The 23,374-nt window shown below is 45.1% G+C and overlaps 1 protein-coding gene across 1 annotated transcript in view; it reads left to right on the top strand.

Annotated features, from left to right (window-relative positions):
* The window catches only part of COQ3 (coenzyme Q3, methyltransferase), a 74,078-nt gene that overhangs the window by 32,765 nt on the left and 17,939 nt on the right, over nt 1-23,374 (top strand). The window contains exons 2-4 of the mRNA XM_063917024.1: nt 5,567-5,654; nt 10,086-10,235; nt 17,951-18,050. Coding sequence (XP_063773094.1) covers nt 5,567-5,654; nt 10,086-10,235; nt 17,951-18,050 — 338 coding nt within the window. The remainder of the gene's footprint in view (nt 1-5,566; nt 5,655-10,085; nt 10,236-17,950; nt 18,051-23,374) is intronic.

Genomic DNA, 23,374 nt, shown 5'->3' with positions numbered 1-23,374 from the left:
CTGGGCACATCTAAAGAAAGCTTTAGGACTATCTGGTGTGCACTGGCTCCTCCCCCTATGACCCTCCTCCAAGCCTCAGTTAGATCTCTGTGCCCGAACGAGAAGGGTGCACACTAGGTGGCTCTCCTGAGCTTCTTAGTGAAAGTTTTAGTTTAGGTTTTTTATTTTCAGTGAGACCTGCTGGCAACAGGCTCACTGCATCGAGGGACTAAGGGGAGAAGAAGCGAACTCACCTGCGTGCAGAGTGGATTGGGCTTCTTAGGCTACTGGACATTAGCTCCAGAGGGACGATCACAGGCCCAGCTTGGATGGGTCCCAGAGCCGCGCCGCCGGCCCCCTTACAGAGCCAGAAGACAGAAGAGGTCCGGAAAATCGGCGGCAGAAGACGTCCTGTCTTCAACAAGGTAGCGCACAGCACTGCAGCTGTGCGCCATTGCTCTCAGCACACTTCACACTCCGGTCACTGAGGATGCAGGGCGCTGGGGGGGGCGCCCTGAGACGCAATAATAAACACCTTGGATGGCAAAAAAATGCATCACATATAGCTCCTGGGCTATATGGATGCATTTAACCCCTGCCAAAATACATAAAAAACCGGGTGATAGGCTCCGCCCCCTTATCGGCGGCCTTATCTCCTCAGCACACTGGCGCCATTTTCCCTCACAGCTCCGTTGGAGGGAAGCTCCCTGGCTCTCCCCTGCAGTCACTACACTACAGAAAGGGTTAAAAAAGAGAGGGGGGCACAAATTAGGCGCAGTATTAACTATACAGCAGCTATAAGGGGAAAAACACTTATATAAGGTTATCCCTGTGTATATATATATAGCGCTCTGGTGTGTGCTGGCAAACTCTCCCTCTGTCTCCCCAAAGGGCTAGTGGGGTCCTGTCCTCTATCAGAGAGCATTCCCTGTGTGTGTGCTGTATGTCGGTACTTTTGTGTCGACATGTATGAGGAGAAAAATGATGTGGAGACGGAGCAGATTGCCTGTAATAGTGATGTCACCCCCTAGGGGGTCGACACCTGAGTGGATGAACTGTTGGAAGGAATTACGTAACAGTGTCAGCTCTGTATAAAAGACAGTGGTTGACATGAGACAGCCGGCTACTCAGCTTGTGCCTGTCCAGACGTCTCATAGGCCGTCAGGGGCTCTAAAGTGCCCGTTACCTCAGATGGCAGATATAGACGCCGACACGGATACTGACTCCAGTGTCGACGGTGAAGAGACAAATGTGACTTCCAGTAGGGCCGCACGTTACATGATTGAGGCAATGAAAAATGTTTTACACATTTCTGATAATACGAGTACCACCAAAAAGGGGTATTATGTTCGGTGAGGAAAAACTACCTGTAGTTTTCCTGAATCTGAGAAATTAAATGAGGTGTGTGATGATGCGTGGGTTTCCCCCGATAACAACTGATAATTTCTAAAATGTTATTGGCATTATATCCTTTCCCGCCAGAGGTTAGGGTGCGTTGGGAAACACCCCCTAGGGTGGATAAAGCGCTCACACGCTTGTAAGGGTTCTATCCTCTCCTGAGATGGCCGCCCTTAAGGATCCTGCTGATAGAAAGCAGGAGGGTATCCTAAAATGTATTTACACACATACTGGTGTTATACTGCGACCAGCAATCGCCTCAGCCTGGATGTGCAGTGCTGGGTTGGCGTGGTCGGATTCTCTGACTGAAAATATTGATACCCTAGATAGGGACAGTATATTTTTGCCTATAGAGCATTTGAAAGATGCATTTCTATATATGCGTGATGCACAGCGGAATATTTGCCGACTGGCATCAAGTCTAAGTGCGTTGTCCATTTCTACCAGTAGAGGGTTATGGACACGTCAGTGGTCAGGTGATGCGTATTCCAAGCGGCATTTGGAAGTATTGCCTTATTAAGGGGAGGAGTTATTTGGGGTCGGTCTTTCAGACCTGGTGGCCACGGCAACAGCTGGGAAATCCACGGTCGCCTCTCAACATGAGAAGACGCCGTATTATCAGGCGCAGTCTTTTCGTGGATAAGCGGGCAAAAGGTTCCTCATTTCTGCCCCGTGACAGAGGGAGAAGAAAAAGGCTGCAGAAATCAGCCAGTTCCCAGGAACAGAAACCCTCTCCCGCCTCTGCCAAGCCCTCAGTATACGCTGGGGCTTTACAAGCAGAATCAGGCACGGTGGGGGGCCCGTCTCAATGAATTTCAGCGCGCAGTGGGCTCACTCGCAAGTAGACCCCTGGATCCTTCAGGTGATATCTCAGGGGTACAAATTAGAATTCGAGACGTCTCCCCCTCGCCGTTTCCTAAAGTCGGCTTTACCAATGTCTCCTTCTGATAGGGAGACAGTTTTGGAAGCCATTCACAAGCTGTATTCCCAGCAGGTGATAATCAAGATACCCCTCCTGCAACAGGGAACGGGGTATTATTCCACACTGTTGTGGTACCGAAGCCGGACGGCTCGGTGCGACCGATTCTAAATCTAAAATCTTTGAACACTTACATACAGAGGTTCAAATTCAAGATTGAGTCACTCAGAGCAGTGATTGCGAACCTGGAAGAAGGGGACTACATGATGTCTCGGGACATCAAGGATGCTTACCTTCATGTCAAAATTTACCCTTCTCACCAAGGGTACCTCAGGTTTATGGTACAGAACTGTCACTATCGGTTCAGACGCTGCCGTATGGATGGTCCACGGCACCCCGGGTCTTTACCAAGGTAATGGCCGAAATGATGATATTCCTTCAAAGGAAGGGAATTTTAGTTATCCCTTACTTGGACGATTCCCTGATAAGGGTAAGATCCAGGGAACAGTTGGAGGTCGGTGTAGCACTATCTCAGGTAGTGTTGCTGCAGCACGGTTGGATTCTCAATATTCCAAAATCTGGTTTTGGAATATTGCTGGTTCCGACGACTTGTCTTCTGTTCCTAGGGATGATCCTGGACACAGTCCAGAAAAAGGTGTTTCTCCCGGAGGAGAAAGCCAGGGAGTTATCCGAGCTAGTCAGGAACCTCCTAAAACCGAGCTAAGTCTCAGTGCATCAATGCACAAGGGTTCTGGGTAAAATGGTGGCTTCCTACGAAGCAATCCCATTCGGCAGATTCCACGCAAGAACTTTCCAGTGGGACCTGCTGGACAAATGGTCCGGGTCGCATCTTCAGATGCATCAGCGGATAACCCTGTCACCAAGGACAAGGGTGTCCCTCCTGTGGTGGTTGCAGAGTGCTCATCTTCTAGAGGGCCGCAGATTCGGCATTCAGGACTGGGTCCTGGTAACCACGGATGCCAGCCTGCGAGGCTGGGGAGCAGTCACACAGGGAAGGAATATCCAGGACTTATGGTCAAGCCTGGAGACATCACTTCACATAAATATCCTGAAGCTAAGGGACATTTACAATGCTCTAAGCATAGCAAGACCTCTGCTTCAAGGTCAGCCGGTGTTGATCCAGTCGGACAACATCACGGCAGTCACCCACGTAAACAGACAGGGTGGCACAAGAAGCAGGAGGGCAATGGCAGAAGCTGCAAGGATTCTTCGCTGGGCGGAAAATCATGTGATAGCACTGTCAGCAGTATTCATTCCGGGAGTGGACAACTGGGAAGCAGACTTCCTCAGCACGACCTCCACCCGGGAGAGTGGGGACTTCACCCAGAAGTCTTCCACATGATTATAAACCGTTGGGAAAAACTCGACAGGTATTGCGCCAGGTCCAGGGACCCTCAGGCAATAGCTGTAGACGCTCTGGTAACACCGTGGGTGTACCAGTCAGGGTATGTGTTCCCTCCTCTGCCTCTCATACCCAAGGTACTGAGATTGATAAGATGGAGAGGAGTAAGCACTATATTCGTGGCTCCGGATTGGCCAAGAAGGATTTGGTAACCGGAACTTCAAGAGATGCTCACGGAGGATCCGTGGCCTCTACCTCTAAGAAGGGACCTGCTCCAGCAAGGACCCTGTCTGTTCCAAGACTTACCGCGGCTGCGTTTGACGGCATGGCGGTTGAACGCCGGATCCTGAAGGAAAAAAGGCATTCCGGATGAAGTCATCCCTATCCTGATCAAAGCCAGGAAGGATGTAACCGCAAAAACATTATCACCGCAATTGGCGAAAATATGTTGCGTGGTGCGAGGCCAGTAAGGCCCGACGGTGGAAATTCAACTGGGTCGATTCCTACATTTCCTGCAAACAGGAGTGTCTATGGGCCTGAAATTGGGGTCCATTAAGGTTCAAATTTCGGCCCTGTCAATTTTCTTCCAAAAAGAACTAGCTTCAGTCCCTGAAGTTCAGACGTTTGTAAAAGGGGTACTGCATATACAGCCTCCTTTTGTGCCTCCAGTGGCACTTTGGGATCTCAATGTAGTTTTGGGTTCCAAAAGTCACATTGGTTTGAACCACTTAAATCTGTGGAGTTAAAATATCTCACATGGAAAGTGGTCATGCTGTTGGCCCTGGCCTGGGCCATGCGCGTGTCAGAATTAACGGCTTTATCCTGAAAAAGCCCTTATCTGATGTTCCATTCGGACAGGGCGGAATTGAGGACTCGTCCTCAGTTTCTCCCTAAGGTGGTTTCAGCGTTTCACCTGAACCAACCTATTTGTGGTGCCTGCGGCTACTAGGGACTTGGAGGACTCCAAGTTGCTAGACGTTGTCAGGGCCCTGAAAATATATGTTTCCAGGAGGGCTGGAGTCAGGAAATCTGACTCGCTGTTTATCCTGTATGCACCCAACAAGCTGGGTGCTCCTGCTTCTAAGCAGACTATTGCTCGTTGGATTTGTAGTACAATTCAGCTTGCACATTCTGTGGCAGGCCTGCCACAGCCAAAAATCTGTAAATGCCCACTCCACAAGGAAGGTGGGCTCATCTTGGGCGGCTGCCCGAGGGGTCTCGGCTTTACAACTTTGCCGAGCAGCTACTTGGTCAGGAGCAAATGCGTTTGCAAAATTATACAAAATTGATATCCTGGCTGAGGAGGACCTGGAGTTCTCTTATTTGGTGCTGCAGAGTCATCCGCACTCTCCCGCCCGTTTGGGAGCTTTGGTATAATCCCCATGGTCCTTACGGAGTCCCCAGCATCCACTTAGGACGTTAGAGAAAATAAGAATTTACTTACCGATAATTCTATTTCTCATAGTCCGTAGTGGATGCTGGGCGCCCATCCCAAGTGCGGATTGTCTGCAATACTTGTACATAGTTATTGTTACAAAAATCGGGTTATTATTGTTGTGAGCCATCTTTCAGAGGCTCCTCTGTTATCATGCTGTTAACTGGGTTCAGATCACAGGTTATACGGTGTGATTGGTGTGGCTGGTATGAGTCTTACCCGGGATTCAAAATCCTTCCTTATTGTGTACGCTCGTCCGGGCACAGTATCCTAACTGAGGCTTGGAGGAGGGTCATAGGGGGAGGAGCCAGTGCACACCAGATAGTCCTAAAGCTTTCTTTAGATGTGCCCAGTCTCCTGCGGAGCCGCTATCCCCCCATGGTCCTTACGGAGTCCCCAGCATCCACTACGGACTATGAGAAATAGAATTATCGGTAAGTAAATTCTTATTTTAGCTTTCTTTTTTTGGCAGTCGGATGTCTAACGCCTGCTATTCAAACAGTATCTGATTTTAACAGATTAACCCACAATGGCATAGCTGCAGTTGGAGGAAGAAGAAAGTAAGATTTTTAATTCTTGTTTGTACTATTGTTGTATGGTTTATCTGCTATGTAAGCTTAACTTCACTCTGTGCACTAGCAGTTTGTTTATGCAACCAAAGCTGTTACAAGTGTAATGAGTACATGATGCCGTAAATAAGTAAAATTCACTAGAAAATCTTGCATGGCTCACTATTTTTTTTTATGGTTATGGTTCAATAGATCTACAGTTAGAAGGTGTACAATTATTCGGTCAATACCATATGGTTTATCTAGAGGTTCCAATACTGGTCAAGCAAGAGGCTCCTACCAGATCTGGAGGGTAACCCGCACCGAGATAAATAAATTATATATGAATCATAAAGTTGGGATGCCTTTCATCATGTCTAGTTTAATCCTATTTCAGGGATTCACACACATATATATATATATATATATATATATATATATATATATATATATATATATATATATATATATATATATATATATATATATATAAGAAAATTTGAAGTCTTACAGTGGTGCTACCAACTGGTTTAAATGAGGATATAGAGTCAAATCCCCATAGAGAGGGGAAAGGAAAAAGAAACCAGGTAAGTTTTAGGTGCACTCATCCAACTGATACATTTTAATATAATTATTATTGTAAAGCATATATCTCCACAGCAACAATGTCAAATAAAGGCTTAAATGCTCAATAATCTAAATCGATGTATAAGTTTCTTTTATATATTATATTTATATGGGACTCAATTGTCCTTTATTAAGAATGGAGCGAAATATTAAAATTCATAGAGAAGAAAAAAAAATTGTGAGGTAAGAGAAATTAAACAATATGTGAATAAAGGGGGTCATTCCGAGTTGTTCGCTCGCAAGCTGCTTTTAGCAGCTTTGCACACGCTAAGCCGCCGCCTACTGGGAGTGAATCTTAGCATATTAAAATTGCGAACGAAAGATTCGCAATAATGCGAAAAGACTTCTCTGTGCAGTTTCTGAGTAGCTCGAGACTTACTCTGCCAGTGCGATCAGTTCAGTGCTTGTCGTTCCTGGTTTGACATCACAAACACACCCAGCGTTCGCCCAGACACTCCTCCATTTCTCCAGCCACTCCCGCGTTTTTCCCAGAAACGGTAGCGTTTTTTCACACACACCCATAAAACGGCCCGTTTCCGCCCAGAAACACCCACTTCCTGTCAATCACATTACGATCACCAGAACGAAGAAAAAACCTCGTAATGCCATGAGTAAAATACCAAACTGCAAAGCAAATTTACTTGGTGCAGTCGCACTGCGGACATTGCGCATGCGCATTAGCGACTAATCGCTCCGTTGCGACAAAAAAATACAGAGCGAACAACTCGGAATGACCCCCCAAGATTTAAAAACAAAGCTATTGTGTTCTTCCCTTAGTCTGTTTTCTTGTATTTATTTCAATTGTGCATTCACATACATGTATTCATGCAGCACTGTATCAGTGCTATGTTCATATGAGAAATGCAATTTTTGTAATAGCTGGAGCCTATGTACTGTGACAGAGAAAAATATATGCTGTCTTCCTTTTGAGTCACAAACTGTTACTTCAAATTGTACCTATGTTTCAAAAATATGCAACAATCAGAGATTGCTGAGATATATAAAACAGACAGTTTTGAACACAGTGCAGTGAGACTTTTTATCAAAGCATATCCCCACTAGTTCTCTCTAATACCTAGGCTATTCATACTATATTATACAAGTATTTTTACTTTGTATGACAGTCTTTGATTCCAGGCCTGAGTCGCATACTTAGCAACATTGTCTCACTACTTAGCTATAACATCAGAATCAAGTTTATTATATTTACAGCCTTAAGGGAAGGAGTGGTGACTTATTGTTGCATATTTTTGAAACATAGTTACAATTTGAAGTAAGAGTTTGTGACTCAAAAGGAAGACAGCATATATTTTTCTCTGTCACAGTACATAGGCTTCAGCTATTACAAAAATTGCAGGTCTCATATGAACATAGCACTGATACAGTGCTGCATGAATACATGTATGTGAATGCACAATTTAAATAAATACAAGAAAACAGACTAAGGGAAGAACACAATAGCTTTGTTTTTAAATCTTTATTCACATATTGTTTAATTTCTCTTACTTCACAATTTTTTTTTTCTTCTCTATGAATTTTAATATTTCACTCCATTCTTAATAAAGGACAATTGAGTCCCATATAAATATAATATATAAAAGAAACTTATACATCGATTTAGATTATTGAGCATTTAAGCCTTTATTTGACATTGTTGCTGTGGATATATATGCTTTACAATAATAATTATATTAAAATGTATCAGTTGGATGAGTGCACCTAAAACTTACCTGGTTTCTTTTTCCTTTCCCCTCTCTATGGGGATTTGACTCTATAACCATATGGTTTATATGGACAAAAGGTTGAAGTGGTCATTTGGTCGACAAGTACAAAGGGTTGACACAACATTTTTGCATGTTTTTGGTGTCGTTTTCACCGCTCACAATGTGGACCCCCAATTAGTGCACCGCGATCCCATGCATGGCTTACTTTGCTTGCTATGCTTCGGGCAAGGTGCCTCGCTCCACTGCACTCTGCACAGGTTACTATACCCTTTCGTAGTCCACGTGAATAGTAAAGTATGAAAATGAAGAAAAAATACCTCTTGTCAACCATGTGAATCTGTTGGACTTTTGTATCCGTCGACCATAAGCACAGTCGACCTTGCATAGGTCAGCCATTTTACCGTGTCGACCTATTGGCTGTGTGTCTAGACACTGTAGATCTATAGACTGCATACCATTTTTTGTCTGTTAGGAAGGAACAAAATGTTTGTCTCTTAAATTGCTTTATCCACTTGCTGCTATGGGCCTAATTCAGACTTGATCGCAGCAGCAGCAACATTTTTCTCTAATTGGCAAAACCATGTGCACTGCAGGTGGGGCAGATATAACGTGCAGAGAGAGTTAGATTTGGGTGGGGTGTGTTCAAACTGAAATCTAAATTGCAGAGTAAAAAAATAAAGTAGCCAGTATTTACCCTGCGCAGAAACAATATAACCCACCCAAATCTAACTCTCTCTGCAAATGTTATATCTGCCCCATCTGCAGTGCACATGGTTTTGCCGATTAGAGAAATATTTTGCCGTGGCGATCAGGTCTGAATTAGGCCCAATGTTTGCAGTGGACCCCACATTGTGCATTATCTCATTATCTACTGTGATGGTCTGTACGGTTCCGGGATATTTCTTTATTGTGTGCCTAGTTTTATATCTACATGCAAATATATTTGATTTTCTGGGACTAGAAGAAAATCCCATACCTCCCAACATGACCCTCTCCAGGAGGGACAGAATGCTCTGCTTCTGGACTTCCCTCTTACTGAATGATTGCCATCACCTGTAGTGAAACACCTTTATTATCCATTACCTGTTCAACACAGGTGCCGGCAATCATAAATTAAGAAAAAAATCCAGAAGCAGAGCATTGTGTCCCTCCTGGAGAGGGTCATGTTGGGAGGTATGATATCCCACTATTAAAGAGGGGGTGGGCACCCATCTAAGCTGCACTACCATGTGCCCTTTTCTCTTGCTGGAGCCCTGAAGGCTCCTGTAGTTTTTTTCATGGCTGCAACTAAAAGATAGTTTTGGGTGAAGTGTGTGCAGGAGCAGCAATGAAACACTGTGAGATCGAGGCTTGTGACTACTCCTTACTCACATAACCCTCTTGCTGCCATTTACAGTTCATTCTAATTGTATTACAGAACAAGAAGAGCCCTAGAAAAAATTCCCTGCAAAATGGAGTATTGCAAAACTTTCAAAAGTAGACACAGATTGAATTCTCCAAGGGTAGCTCCAAAAAACCATTATGAGTTTGGGCACCTATGAATGCTGTAGGTTAACAAATAAGTGAATTTGAGGGAAATATTGCATCTCCGTGCTGCATTCATGTTTGGCACTTTCACAAATGAAAGCTCTTCTTTTGAATTTAATTTGCAATTATGGTGTCTATTCAATTCAAGTCGTAAATTCCCGACTTGTCGGAAAAATGTCAGTTTCCGACAATTTAAGGTCGAATCCAGAGTCAATCAAACTGTCGTTTATCCGACAAGTCAGAAATTCCGACTTGTTGGATTAGCCGCGGATCCACGTGTTTTGTCGGATTCGCGGCCAAATCCGACAGGTTTTAGCCCCGTTTCTGACAATGTCAATCCGACTTTAAAAAAAGTCAGATTGTCATTGTCTGGAACGCCCAAAACCTGTCTGATTTGGCCGCAAATTGAATACTGAAATGTTGGATCCTTTCCGACGGAAAGGATCCGACATCAGTTGAATAGACCCCCATAGCTACATTTTTTTCTCCTCTCTCTGTTGAAACAGTAGTAATGCTGATGTGTTTGCAGTTTCAACATTGTGTATCTATAAATGTATTTGGTTAGGTGCCAGTTTAGGAGGACTTACAGTAGTTCACAGACTGTTGATCCTCTGGAGATGAAGAAATTCCAGGCATGGTCAGCAAAATGGTGGGATGAGGAAGGAGTATATTCCCTGCTACATACCATGAACGACCTCCGTGTACCATTTATAAGGTATAATTTGTGTATATGTTATTCGGCTGTTGTGGTCTGTTATTTAGAAGTACAAATTCTACATATTTACATCAACTGGTAAAGCTTTCCCTCATTCATACATTAGCTAGTTTTTACACTGGGCCGGTGCAAGCTTCATTAAGGTCCTGTAGCATGAGCACGTACCTCTGCTTGTCCTTAAATGAAAAGTGGGTAGACAATATGGTGCGTCCTTTTGGGGCATGCAATCTTCGTGTCCTCTCTTCCATCCAGTTTGGGGGACACTGGACCATGGGATTGCAGGCTGACCATAGGAGCTGGCACTTAATTAGACTACAGTAGTATAACTTTAAGAGTAGCTCCTCCCCTCTGAGCACCTCCCTTCTGCAACCCATTATCTTCTGTGCCCATGGAAGCTGGGCTGTTTTCATTAGGGCTGCTCTGCCGCACTTTAGTTTTTTATTTATATGTAAAGCTTCTTACGTTTTTACATAGTCCCCAGTGATCGCACTGAGCGAAATAATTTGTGGGTTCAAGGGACCAATCACTTTAAAAAATTGGGGTCCTACTCCACTATTTCTGGGTCCCATCACATATTATGGGGGATGAAGGCAGAAAGCAGATGGGACAGTGCTGGGGTACAAGGGGAGGGTTAGGGGCAGGTAGAATGGGGGATATGGAGGCAGTAAGGGTTAATAGCAGTTTGAACAGCACTGGGGAAAGAGGGGGTTAGGGGCAAGCAGTGCTAGGGGTATGGAGGGGTTATGTGTAGATAGCAGTTGGGGCAGATCTGGCGGCAAGGAGGGGGTTAGGCCAGGCATTACTGGGGGGAGTAATGGGAGTAGGGAAGGCGTAAGGGTAGATAGCAGTTGGGGCATTACTCAGGGCAAGCAGGGGGTTAGGGGCAGAAAGTGCTGGGGGCATGGAGGGGGTAAGGGTAGAAAGCAGTTTGGGTAGTACTGGAGGAAAGGAGGTGATTGACAGTGGATACGGCCACTGGGGGAATGACCGGGTACTGCAGGACACCCTGTGAGTCGGTCCTATGTGCACCTCAGCTGATACCATTCCTCAGTATTGGCTGCGGCACACACAGGACTCTGACTCACAGCACGTCCTGCAGGACACGTACAATAATAATGCAATGCCCAGCATGCCAGCAGTAAAAGGCTTTCTCTATTCTAACATCCAGATTTACAACCTGAGCTACTATCTAAAATAAAACGCAGACTATACAGAAGATACTGTGGGCCTGACACACAACCTGCTCAGGCTCCCATGTGCAGTAACCATCAGTAAGCTTGGGTCTAATAGCTGCACTATAGCCATAGAGAGCCACAGATTGCCTCCTCCTGCTGCACAGGCCAGAAAGGAAGAAAACAGAGCAGCATTGGAAAGCGATCAGGGATGGCTGTATGTTTGTGCGCCCCGTGGTCACATGAATGGGTGACAGATCCACCCTCTGTGACTGCGTCGCTACATCCCTGCCAGGCCAAAGGCTGCCCCCTCCCGTGTTACCTGGCGCTGCTGCTCGTGCTGCACTCCTGAGATAGACACACACCCCCAACAGCGTTGCAGGGGCGGATCTAGATAAGTAACTATACAAGACAGATAAATGGCGCTCGTGTGTACGGATATTTTGTGTGGGCTGCAACCTGTAAATGAAGTACCTCCAAACGACTTCGCATAAACAAGATTATCAATAGGCTTTTACAAGTGCACCTGAAAATGATTGTGCCTGAAGAGAATTATGTACTGGTCTCTTTCCTAATTGTTTGTGCATTCAATGAGTTGATGCTGCTTAACAGTGAAGGCTATGATATAAACACTGGCAATAAACAATAAACAATAATGCTGAAATAAAATTGTGTTTTATTTTTGTGTAAATACAGTGAAATTTCTGCTGATATAGAATATGGGGGGGTAGTTTGGAAGGAGGGGGGGGGGGGGGGGCGGATTCCGCTGCTATGGATAAAGCAGTGATAAAGTTCTTGGATGAAACAAGAAATAATAGTAGTATGAGTCCTGATGTTCCACTTCAGAAAAGGTGGCGTCCCACCTCTGAGTGGAATCTAACTTGAATAGAAGATGTCCAGAGCTGGTATTTAAACTGTAAATGTCTTTGGTATGTTTCCTGTTCTGATGTAAGGAGGTTACTGATCTTGAAGCCATCTTTGTTTTACCTGTCTGCCAAACACACTGCAAAGGCCCAGCTGCAGTTATTCTTGGATTCCTGGCCTGTTGGTCTACTTCCTGCAAGAGCGAGCGATTTGAGACCCAGAGGAGGAAGGACGAGAGAGGAAAGAGACGGGACCCAGTGAGATCGTAACCTGGTCACGTGGTCGGACCAACCCAGAAGTGCGGGAGGACGCCGGACACAGCAGCAACTACGGAGCAGACCGCTGGCGGAGGGACAGGAGACGGAGCAGAAGCTAAAAGGTAAGGGACTCTGTAGGAGAGGAGAAGGCGCGGCATACAGCCCGAGCAGGGCTAGAAGTAGTCCCTATCTCCCTCTCCAAGACTCACGATCGATCCCCTTCTGCCCGGGACACCGCACTGCGCTCATTAGAGCGACATCGGGGTGGTTCAGGGCGTAGAGGGGTACGGTCTGTCCGGAGTCCTCATTACTAAAGAGCACCAGCCCTACCCTGACCCCTCACCGCCAGCGGCAACTCGGGGGTACCCCTCTGTTCTCTTTGTGGATTCCACCTGTACCAAAGACATTTACAGTTTTTAAATACCAGCTCTAGACATCTTCTATTCAAGTTAGATTCCACTCAGAGGTGGGACGCCACCTTTTCTGAAGTGGAACATCAGGACTCATACTACTATTATTTCTTGTTTCATCCAAGAACTTTATCACTGCTTTATCCATAGCAGCGGAACCCGCCCCCCTTCCAAACTACCCCCCCATATTCTATATCAGCAGAAATTTCATTGTATTTACACAAAAATAAAACACGATTTTGTTTCAGCATTATTGTTTATTGCCAGTGTTTATATCATAGCCTTCACTGTTAAGCAGCATAAACTCATTGAATGCACAAACAATTAGGAAAGAGACCAGTACATAATTCTCTTCAGGCACAATCATTTTCAGGCGCACTTGTAAAAGCCTATTGATAATCTAGATAAGTAACTGTCTATGCATACATTAAGTCCAGTGTTAATAGTTTCAAGTGACCATGTGTATGCATTAGCATTTAAAGGTGCGTACACTGGCCGATATATCGCGGGTCCGTCAGCCAGTGTGGACGAGCCGTATTTCTGTGAACGCCGTCTTTCACAGACATATCACGTCGACCTTACAGCACAGCTAACGGCCAATATATCTAACGATATATTGGCACATCGTGCTGTGTGTACAGGCGATCAGCCGACCGCCCTTATACTTGCAGCAGACGGCGGCGGTGATTGACAGCGCGGTCCGTCCATAGATATATCTTCAGATCCATTGAGCTGAAGATATATCAATAAGTGTGCACCGAACATTACTCACTGATCTTACAGAAAACGAAAAACACACTATTTACACACTGAGCACACCATCCACAGTGGCTTGACCAAATGTTTGCAGACACACAGCAAATAAAAAAAGCTTAAAATGTACAAGAAAAAAGTAAATAAATACAAAAGTGGACATGTCTTTCAGTGCTGAGATCCAGATATCCTACAAAGAGTGATTTACACTGCAGCTGCTGTCCGGGGAGTGTGAGCGTTAGCAGAGTGCCGGGCAGGCTGATTAGCAGCTCAGCACTCGATACAGACAGGCTGTGGCAGACCTCGTAATCGAACAATGTTACTCTGATCCAGCATGCAGAGTTTACAACGGAGGACAGGTTGATGACAGCCACACAGTGCCCTGTCTGCCCCCCCATCCACCACTGGTCCCTAGAAGTGCTTCTTGTCATGGTTGATGCTCTTTTGGTCAGAACTAGCTGTACCTTCAGGTGGTAAAAGTACTTTACTCCCAGTGTCGGCGCCTAGGTCTAAGAGTCCTTCATCTCGTCTTATTCACAGACCGTAATCCCTACAGTGGTTTTGAGTCTGCGTCCAGGCACTGTGACTAGCTTGCAGTAGTAATTTACTTCCTAATTAGTAGATCACATTTGGCAACCGCATGGCCACTGCCTGTCAGGTCCCCTTCAGGAAGCTAAGACTGATGAACTACAGACTTCTTTCTGGGGGATGCGGTCAAGATGCCGCCGGTCGAAATACCGACGCCGGAATCCCGACCGCCACAATCCCGACATATTCTCCCTCCGTGGGTGTCCACGACACCCATAGTGGGAGAATATAATAGTGTGCCGAGCGTGGCGAGCGAAGCGAGCCCGCAAGGGGCTGCGTTCCGCTCGCCACCCCTGTCGGGATTGTGTGGTCAGGACTCCGGCGTCGGTATTTCGACCGCCGGGATTCCGGCCGGCGGCATTTAGTACTGATCCCCTTTCTGGACTTCTAGCCTGCATTGCTGTAAGTCTGTTTTTTGTTGTGTGGTTCCACTGGGCTCAAAGGTTCTGACCTGAGAGCCCGAAATTTCTTTTTCAGTGGGTTTTCAGTTATTTTTTTGTCAGCAGGGTGGTTGAACAGAGTCTGATCCGGTTTGCATTTCTCCGTTGGGCTGAGTTGGAGCCGTACATCCTGTAGCTCCACTGCAGACTTGTTCTTCTTTATGATCTTGCTTTTTTGTTGTATTCCACAGTAGGCTCAGTTCTGCTTACAATGGTTAGTTTTCTCAGGAGCTTTTCTTCAGCTACAGGTATTGGTAGCTGTCCTTCTGGATGTCCATTATCCTTGTTCAGTCTTGGGGCTGGTATCTGTGGAGACTGGGTTGGCGTCAGCCCTTGGTTTTTATGGAGTTGGTCATCTAGACGGGCTTGTTACTACTCTGTTCTGGGTCATCAAACAATGGCCATTTGTGTCCATCATTGTGGAACGGGAGTCTCAGCTGCCCTATGGATTGTCTCTGTAAGTGTATTAAGGACATACACAACAGACTGTCTCTTTCCTAAGTTTTGTGTTTGTTCTCTCCACATTTTTAAAAGGGAGTTTATGCATATGACTACCTTTTGTTACACCATGAAGCCTGGATGGCTCAGGGTGTGTATAACGACTTTTGCTGTACAAGGAATGAGTCTGAGTCCTCCTGGGTTCAGTTCTCATACTTGGCGTGCATGCAGTTTTCATGACCTGTGTTTTGGGACTTCCTGACATTATCTTCTCAGGGCACTTATTCAGAACGAATGTCTGGTTTGGTTTCCTGAGTCCTTGGTTTGGTCTTCGCTTATAGTCCATTCCCTTTTTGTTTTTTGTCCTTGAGGTGGTAGTTTGGACTTGGTCAGGCTGTTTAGGCTTTGTTATTTATTTGGCAGCTAGGCGTTGATGGTGTAATGGTTAGCATTACTGCCTCACAGCTCTGTGGTCATAGATTTTGTATATTGTCATCATGTTTGCATGGGTTTCCTCTGGATACTCCGGTTTCCTTCTACAAATTAACCCTAGTGTGTATCCAAAAATATACTGATATGTTAATTGATTCCAAATGGAAAAAAATACCACTAGTGTGTACAGATGTATGAGCATGGCTACATCTGTATGTGTGTACATGTGTTTAGGGCATACTAGATGAGCCAAGTGGTACTTATCAGCCGTCACATTCTCTGTTTCTGTTTTCATGTGGTGTGCTGAATCCATTTGCCTTCCGGCCTCTCCAAATTGTTTTCTTTTTGTAATATTTTTTTTTGGAGTTTCTGCTATCAGAGACTTGTACCATTTGCTTATGTTTTCTAGGTGGCCAGACACTGGTGCGTGTCTGTACTCCCAGTTAATCGGGAGTCTAAGGGGGGTATGCAATTAAAATGGAACTAATTCGACCCACTCTAGTCATTTGCGGGCATTTTCGTCCGTTTTTTTAATAAATTTTTGACATGCCATTTCACCTATTTTGTTTTGGGCGAATTGGCATGGGTGAAAACGGGCCTCAAAAATTGGCGAAAACTCTGTCAGTTTGACAAAATACGTGTATCGGTGGGGACAAGACGCAAAAAACGGCACTGAATTTGAATAATGCAAATAGAATTTGCCATAAAAACAGCGAAACGTGCATTTATTTTTGACATGTCGAAAAAATCAGCACTAAGTGCATACCCCCCCTAAGGCTCTTACAGTATTTGCAGTCTAGGAGTTCTGGCCCCCATTAAGCTATGCTGATCATGTGTCCACATTAAGATCAGCATCAGAATGGTGGCTCTAATTGAGCTCAGAGGCACCAGGTTAGGTAAGACAGGTTACTCGTCCCAGGTTGGAAACAGAGCAGGTCTAGGCCCCATGTTAACAAGACGTGGGATGCACCTCGGCAAATACAGTATACAGCTGCCTAGACAACAAAGCAGGACACTGTCTCTTTATTATGTTAAGTGAACTTTATGCTTGCTTTACTCTGTGAGTAGTTATTTAGTGTCTGGTATTTATGTATTCCTTGCCGTGTGGCTTCCTACTGAACTCACATGGGTTGTTTTCCAGTTCCTCTATGCAATCTGTGGCTTTTTTGTGGGAGCCGCTATGCAGGTACCAGCTTGGTCTTCTGTTCACCAACAGGTTTGCAGCTTTCTTGATTTCCAATGTTTGCATCCTCGGATGCTAGGTTTGGTCGCCAAGTCTTCCTTTCAGTTTTTTCTGAGCGTACCCTCCCATAACGGTGGTTTTTAAACATCCCACGGCCCAGTGTCCCCCAAATTGGATGATAGAGAGAACTGGATTTTTGTACTTACCGTCGAATCCTTTTCCCTTACACTCAGTTTTTTGTTGGTAGGTTGAGGTGTAAGTTACTCTATGCGGTTCACCCTTACTTTTGGGTTTCTTTTGAAGTTGTACTGAAGATCATGGGTTGCAGAAGTGAGGTGGTGGTGGGGGGCTTACTCTCTCTTAAAGTTATACTAGTCCAATTAAGTGCTTGCTCCTAAGGTCACCCTGCAGTCCCATGGTCCAGTGTCCTCCAAATGGTCTCAGAAAAGTAAGTACATAAATCCATTTTTTTCTTTCTTTTTGTTCTGCTATTTTCAGAATAATTTGTTCCAACAGACGTGTAATGGCTTTGATGTAATTTTGTAGTGAGGGAAACAAAAGGAAATTAAGGAGGAAATGTACAGTAATAGCCTGTGACTTGCAGGCATCAGTGGGTTCCCGGAGAGTCTGAGAGATGTTTTTAAAGGGGCAATCATTTAAAAAAAAACAGTCTGGTTTTTCCTTTTAAATGATTGCATTGTAAAACATTTGGCAGACTTGCTGGAAAATCGCTGATGCCTTCAAGTTGCAGGTCATTACATTTCTCCGTATAGGTAGATTTATTACAGTACTGTGTCTGGTTTTCAAAAGCCACCGATGATTGCCTATTTTGATCAATCGATTTCAATCACCATATTGTAATTGATGCCACAGAAGCCTGGTTTAACTTTAATTGCTATTGGTGTTTGAAGTCCATCAGAAAAAGCAGCTGTTGTGGTTTTGAAAAACCAACGCATAGTAAATCTGCCTCTAGGTCTAAAAGTAGTGTCTTGGTCTACCAGTGACTGGTCTGAACAGGTACATATGTAAATGATAAGACTGATGTAAAGGATGATTTTTATTGTAACAAAATTATCCTCGTTCCTGACATTACCATTTGGAACCAGAAACATGCAAACATGAAAGTAGGAATATATACATTACATCTAATTGATTCTAACACCTTTTCACGTTCCTAGAGACATTCTAATGAGCAAGCACCATAATCGTGATACCGGGTGTCCACTCTCTGATGTAACGATCCTCGATGTTGGCTGTGGTGGAGGGCTGTTGTCTGAGGTAACATTAAACTAATGTTGTGTGCATGATCCAAAGCTACAATCTCTATCCCTAAGAAATCGGTTGAGTTATTTGCATATGGCAGGCAAGAGACTGCATCTAGAAATCAAGTTGATCTAATATGAAAAGGCAACATTAAAAGAATTGTAAAAGTAAAGTTCATTTGATATTTACTTGCATTTCTCTAACACTTCATGAAACCATCTATCGACATCCGTCTCCATTATGCAGTTGTCAGCAGTTATTTTTTTCCTTACTCCGAATTCAAATTATAATTTTCTGTCAGCTGTCTTCATTTAGCAACTGGGTTTTATTAAAGGACTTATTTAGCAGGTTTTTGAGTGGGATCTTTTCCTTCATTGTCATCTGACAACAGCTAATCTCCAAACAATGAACAAGGGGTGCTGCTGTCAACATCATCTTTGAGCCTGTTATTAATGTTGGCATACGCTGTACAATTATCTGGCTAATTTCTCAGATATCTGCAGATCAGCCAGATAAATGTACAGTGTATGCATGCAACTGATTTGAAAATATATAACGATTGGACATGCCGGGTTGTCCAGCATATATGTCCGATGCCATATTTTGAAGTTACAAGATATGTCATAGTTTATGCCCATGACATCTGATTGGTGTCAGGCTATCGGATAAAAAGTCTGTTGGTCTTATTTTGAAGTAATTATCGTTTAATAACAATTTTGTGTTAAAACGGTCCTTTCTCCGGCTGAGTCCACCGGTTATCCACAGGATAACATTGGGATATGCCGGAGCGACAGCAGAAATGGCACCAAACAGTCACAAGCTTTCTGGCCTCCCAGGATGCATCGGGGCTTCTCCATATAATCCCGCCCACTGACTCAGTCAAATCAGTTTTTTGTTTGGTGCTGCAGGAGCTGGACCATGGTCACAGGGCTGCAGTTAATAGCAGCCTGAAGCTTTTATTATTTCTCTAACGTCCTAGTGGATGCTGGGGACTCCGTAAGGACCATGGGGAATAGACGAGCTCCGTAGGAGACAGGGCACTTTAAGAAAGAATTAGGATACTGGTGTGCACTGGCTCCTCCCTCTATGTCCCTCCTCCAGACCTCAGTTAGAATCTGTGCCCGGACGAACTGGGTGCTACTTAGTGGGCTCTCCTGAGCTTGCTAATAAGAAAGTATTTTGTTAGGTTTTTTATTTTCAGAGAGATCTGCTGGCAACAGACTCTCTGCTACGTGGGACTGAGGGGAGAGAAGCAGCCCTACTCACTGAAGATAGGTCCTGCTTCTTAGGCTACTGGACACCATTAGCTCCAGAGGGATCGTACACAGGAACGCACCCTTGGTCGTCTGATCCCGGAGCCGCGCCGCCGTCCCCCTCGCAGAGCCAGAAGACAGAAGCCGGCGTGAGAAGCAAGAAGACTTAAAAATCGGCGGCAGAAGACTCCAGTCTTCATATGAGGTAGCGCACAGCACTGCAGCTGTGCGCCATTGCTCCCACACTAAACCCACACACTCCGGTCAGTGTAGGGTGCAGGGCGCAGGAGGGGGCGCCCTGGGCAGCAATTGGGAACCACTTGGCAAAAAGCAGCATATATACAGTTGGGCACTGTATATATGCATGAGCCCCCGCCATTATTTTACACACAAAACGCGGGACAGAAGCCCGCCGCTGAGGGGGCGGGGCTTCTTCTTCAGCACTCACCAGCGCCATTTTCTCTCCACAGCTCCGCTGAGAGGAAGCTCCCCAGGCTCTCCCCTGCAGAATCACGGTAGAAAGAGGGTAAAAAGAGAGGGGGGGGGGGCACATAAATTTGGCGCAAAAACAGGATATACAGCAGCTACTGGGTTAACACTAAGTTACTGTGTGATTCCTGGGTCATATAGCGCTGGGGGGTGTGCTGGCATACTCTCTCTCTGTCTCTCCAAAAGGCCTTGTGGGGGGAACTGTCTTCAAATAGAGCATCCCCTGTGTGTGTGGTGTGTCGGTATGCTTGTGTCGGCATGTTTGACGAGGAAGGCTATGTGGAAACAGAGCGGGTACAAATGAATGTGGGGTCGCCGCCGACACCTGATTGGATGGATATGTGGAAGGTTTTATATGATAATGTTAATTCTTTGCATAAGAGGTTGGATAAAGCTGAAGCCTTGGGACAGTCAGGGTCTCAACCCATGCCTGATCCTACATCGCAGAGGCCGTCAGAGTCTCAGAAGCTCCCACTATCCCAAATTGTTGACACAGATATCGACACGGATTCTGACTCCAGTGTCGATGGCGATGATGCAAAGTTGCAGCCTAAAATGGCTAAAGCCATCCGCTACATGATTATAGCAATGAAAGATGTGTTGCACATCACAGAGGAAATCCCAGTCCCTGACAAGAGGGTTTATATGTATGGGGAGAAAAGGCAAGAGGTGACCTTTCCCCCTTCACATGAGTTAAATGAGTTATGTGAAGAAGCTTGGGAATCTCCAGATAGAAAACTGCAGATTTCCAAACGGATGCTTATGGCGTATCCTTTCCCGCCAACGGACAGGTTACGCTGGGAATCCTCCCCTAGGGTAGACAAAGCTTTAACACGCTTATCCAAGAGGGTAGCCCTGCCGTCACAGGATACGGCCACCCTTAAAGATGCTGCGGATAGAAAGCAGGAGGGTATCCTGAAGTCCATTTATACACATTCAGGTACCTTACTACGGCCGGCGATTGCGTCGGCCTGGATGTGTAGTGCTGCAGCAGCATGGACAGATACCTTATCTGAGGAACTTGATACCTTGGACAAGGATACTATATTACTAACCCTGGGGCATATAAAAGACGCTGGGGTGTTTACCAAAATTATGGTGGTTATGGCAGCTTATCTCCGCAACCAGGGGATAAGAATATTTCCATACCTCGACGACCTTTTAATCCTAGCACAATCGCAGGAATTACTTTTGAGCCATATTCAACAGACAATAGTTTGTCTACAAAGACACGGGTGGCTCATAAACTGGGAAAGGTCGTCTCTGAATCAGTCACAACGGATGGTTCATTTGGGAGCCATATTGGACTCGGGTCTACAGAGAATTTTCTTACTAGAGAAAAAGTTATCCAAGGTGCAGGTAATGTCTCAGGAGTCGTTGCACAGTCAGACAATGTCAGTCCATGAAGTAATGCGACTGTTGGGTCAGATGGTGTCAACCTTCGACATGGTGGAATATGCACAATTCCACTCCAGGCCTCTACATCACCTTATTCTGACCAAATGGAACGGAAATGATCAGACAATAATAAAAAAACAAAACAAAAAACAAAAAAAAACACAGATGATAAATCTCCCGGTAAACGTAAAAAGGTCTCTAGCTTGGTGGCTACAGACGAACCAGTTAAACAAGGGGGAGACCCTTTTGGATAAAGGAATGGCAAGACCTGACAACAGATGCCAGTCTTCAGGGCTGGGGAGCGGTGCTCGAAATCCTTTGGTTCCAGGGAAAATGGACCATAAAGGAAAGTCGCCTGCCAATAAATCTGTTGGAAATAAGGGCCATATATATATATATATATATGACTCTAGTTCAGGCAAAGGACAGTTTGCAAGGAAGTCCAGTCCAAATCCGCTCAGACAATGCAACAGCAGTAGCGTACCTCAATCATCAGGGAGGAACTCACAGCAAAAGACTGGTGGAGGAAGTAACTCACTTACTAAGGTGGGCAGAGCTCCATCTTCCAGCATTGTCAGCAGTGTTTGTTCCAGGAGTACTGAACTTGGAAGCAGTTTTTCTCAGTCGACACACCATTCAGGAAACCGAATGGGCAGTACATCTAAAAATGTTTCAGACCATAGTAAACAGATGGGGTCTGCCAGAGAGAGATCTCATGGCATCTCGTCTGAACAACAAAGTTCCATTATACGGATCAAGAACAAAGGATCCTGGAGCGATCCTTGTAGACGCACTGTCAGTGAATTGGAAGTTTCATCTGGCATATCTATTTCCTCCAATCTCCCTGTTACCCAGGGTAGTGAGAAAAATAAAGCAAGCAAAGGGAGCCATAATTCTAATAGCTCCAGATTGGCCCAGAAGGCATTGGTACACAGATCTACTAAGGATGTCTGTGGAAGCTCCAATACTGCTCCCTCAACGTCCAGATCTACTAATGCAGGGTCCTTGTTATCACAGCCATCTGGATCGTCTGTCTTTGACGGCGTGGCTATTGAGACCTCTATCCTAGAAGCTAGAGGATTTTCAAAACAAGTAATTCAAACTATGCTTAGAGCAAGAAAGCCTTCTTCAGCTCGTATTTATCATCGAATATGGCAAGTCTATATTCATTGGTGTAGTGAAAAAAGTTTGAATCCAAGATCTTTTAAAGTATCCAGGATTTTGGATTTCCTTCAAGCAGGATTGGATAAGGGGTTGAAAGTAGCTTCCTTGAGAGTTCAAGTATCAGCATTAACTGTGGTTTCAGAGAAAGATTGCTGACTTACAGGATGTGCGTACTTTCTTTAAGGAAGTTTTACACATTCAACCTCCGTTTGTTCCTCCTGCAGCTCCCTGGGATTTGAATCTAGTTCTTAAAATCCTTCAGGGACCTCCGTTTGAACCACTTAAGAGAGCAGATCTTAAATGGTTGACGGCTAAAGTGCTCTTTCTACTGGCAATGGCGTCAGCTAGAAGAGTGTCAGATTTAGGAGCACTGTCGTGTAAGTCTCCTTTTCTAATATTTTTTCCAGATAACCAGATCTAGTTCTGAGAACTGCCTTATCTTCCGAAGGTGGTTTCAAAGTTTCACCTTAACGAGGAGATTGTAGTCCCAGCTTTTCAGGTATCGGGACTTTCTGCGGGAGAAGTGTCGCTGGACGTGGTCCGGGCGTTAAGAATCTACGTAGATCGTACTAGTGCCATCAGAAAAACAGATTATCTCTTCATCCTCTACGGATTTCATAGAAGAGGATGGCCTGCTAGTAAACAGACGCTGGCAAGATGGCTCCGAATGGTAATTTCAGAATCTTATTCTCGTGCTGATCTCCCTACTCCGGCTAATGTTTCTGCTCACTCTACACATAAGGTAGGTCCTTCATGGGCAGGACAACATGGTGCTTCAGCAGAACAGATTTGTAAGGCAGCCACATTCTCATTAGACATTATGCCATGGATACTTTTGCCTCTCATGACGCTGAATTCGGGCGAAAGGTTCTCCTGTCTAATCAGGAGCGTCCCCACCACTAAAACTGGCTTTGGGAATCCCAGTGTTATCCTGTGGATAACCTGTGGACCCAGCCGGAGAAATAGACGTTATGGTAAGAACTTACCGTTGATAACGTGATTTCTCCTATGTCCACAGGTATCCACAGGGGTCCC

Source organism: Pseudophryne corroboree, chromosome 4 (genome assembly GCF_028390025.1).
Source record: "Pseudophryne corroboree isolate aPseCor3 chromosome 4, aPseCor3.hap2, whole genome shotgun sequence".
NCBI classification, from domain to species: Eukaryota; Metazoa; Chordata; class Amphibia; order Anura; family Myobatrachidae; genus Pseudophryne; species Pseudophryne corroboree.
Note: the sequence above shows the minus strand (reverse complement) of the source record. Positions and strands in the feature narration are given on the sequence as shown.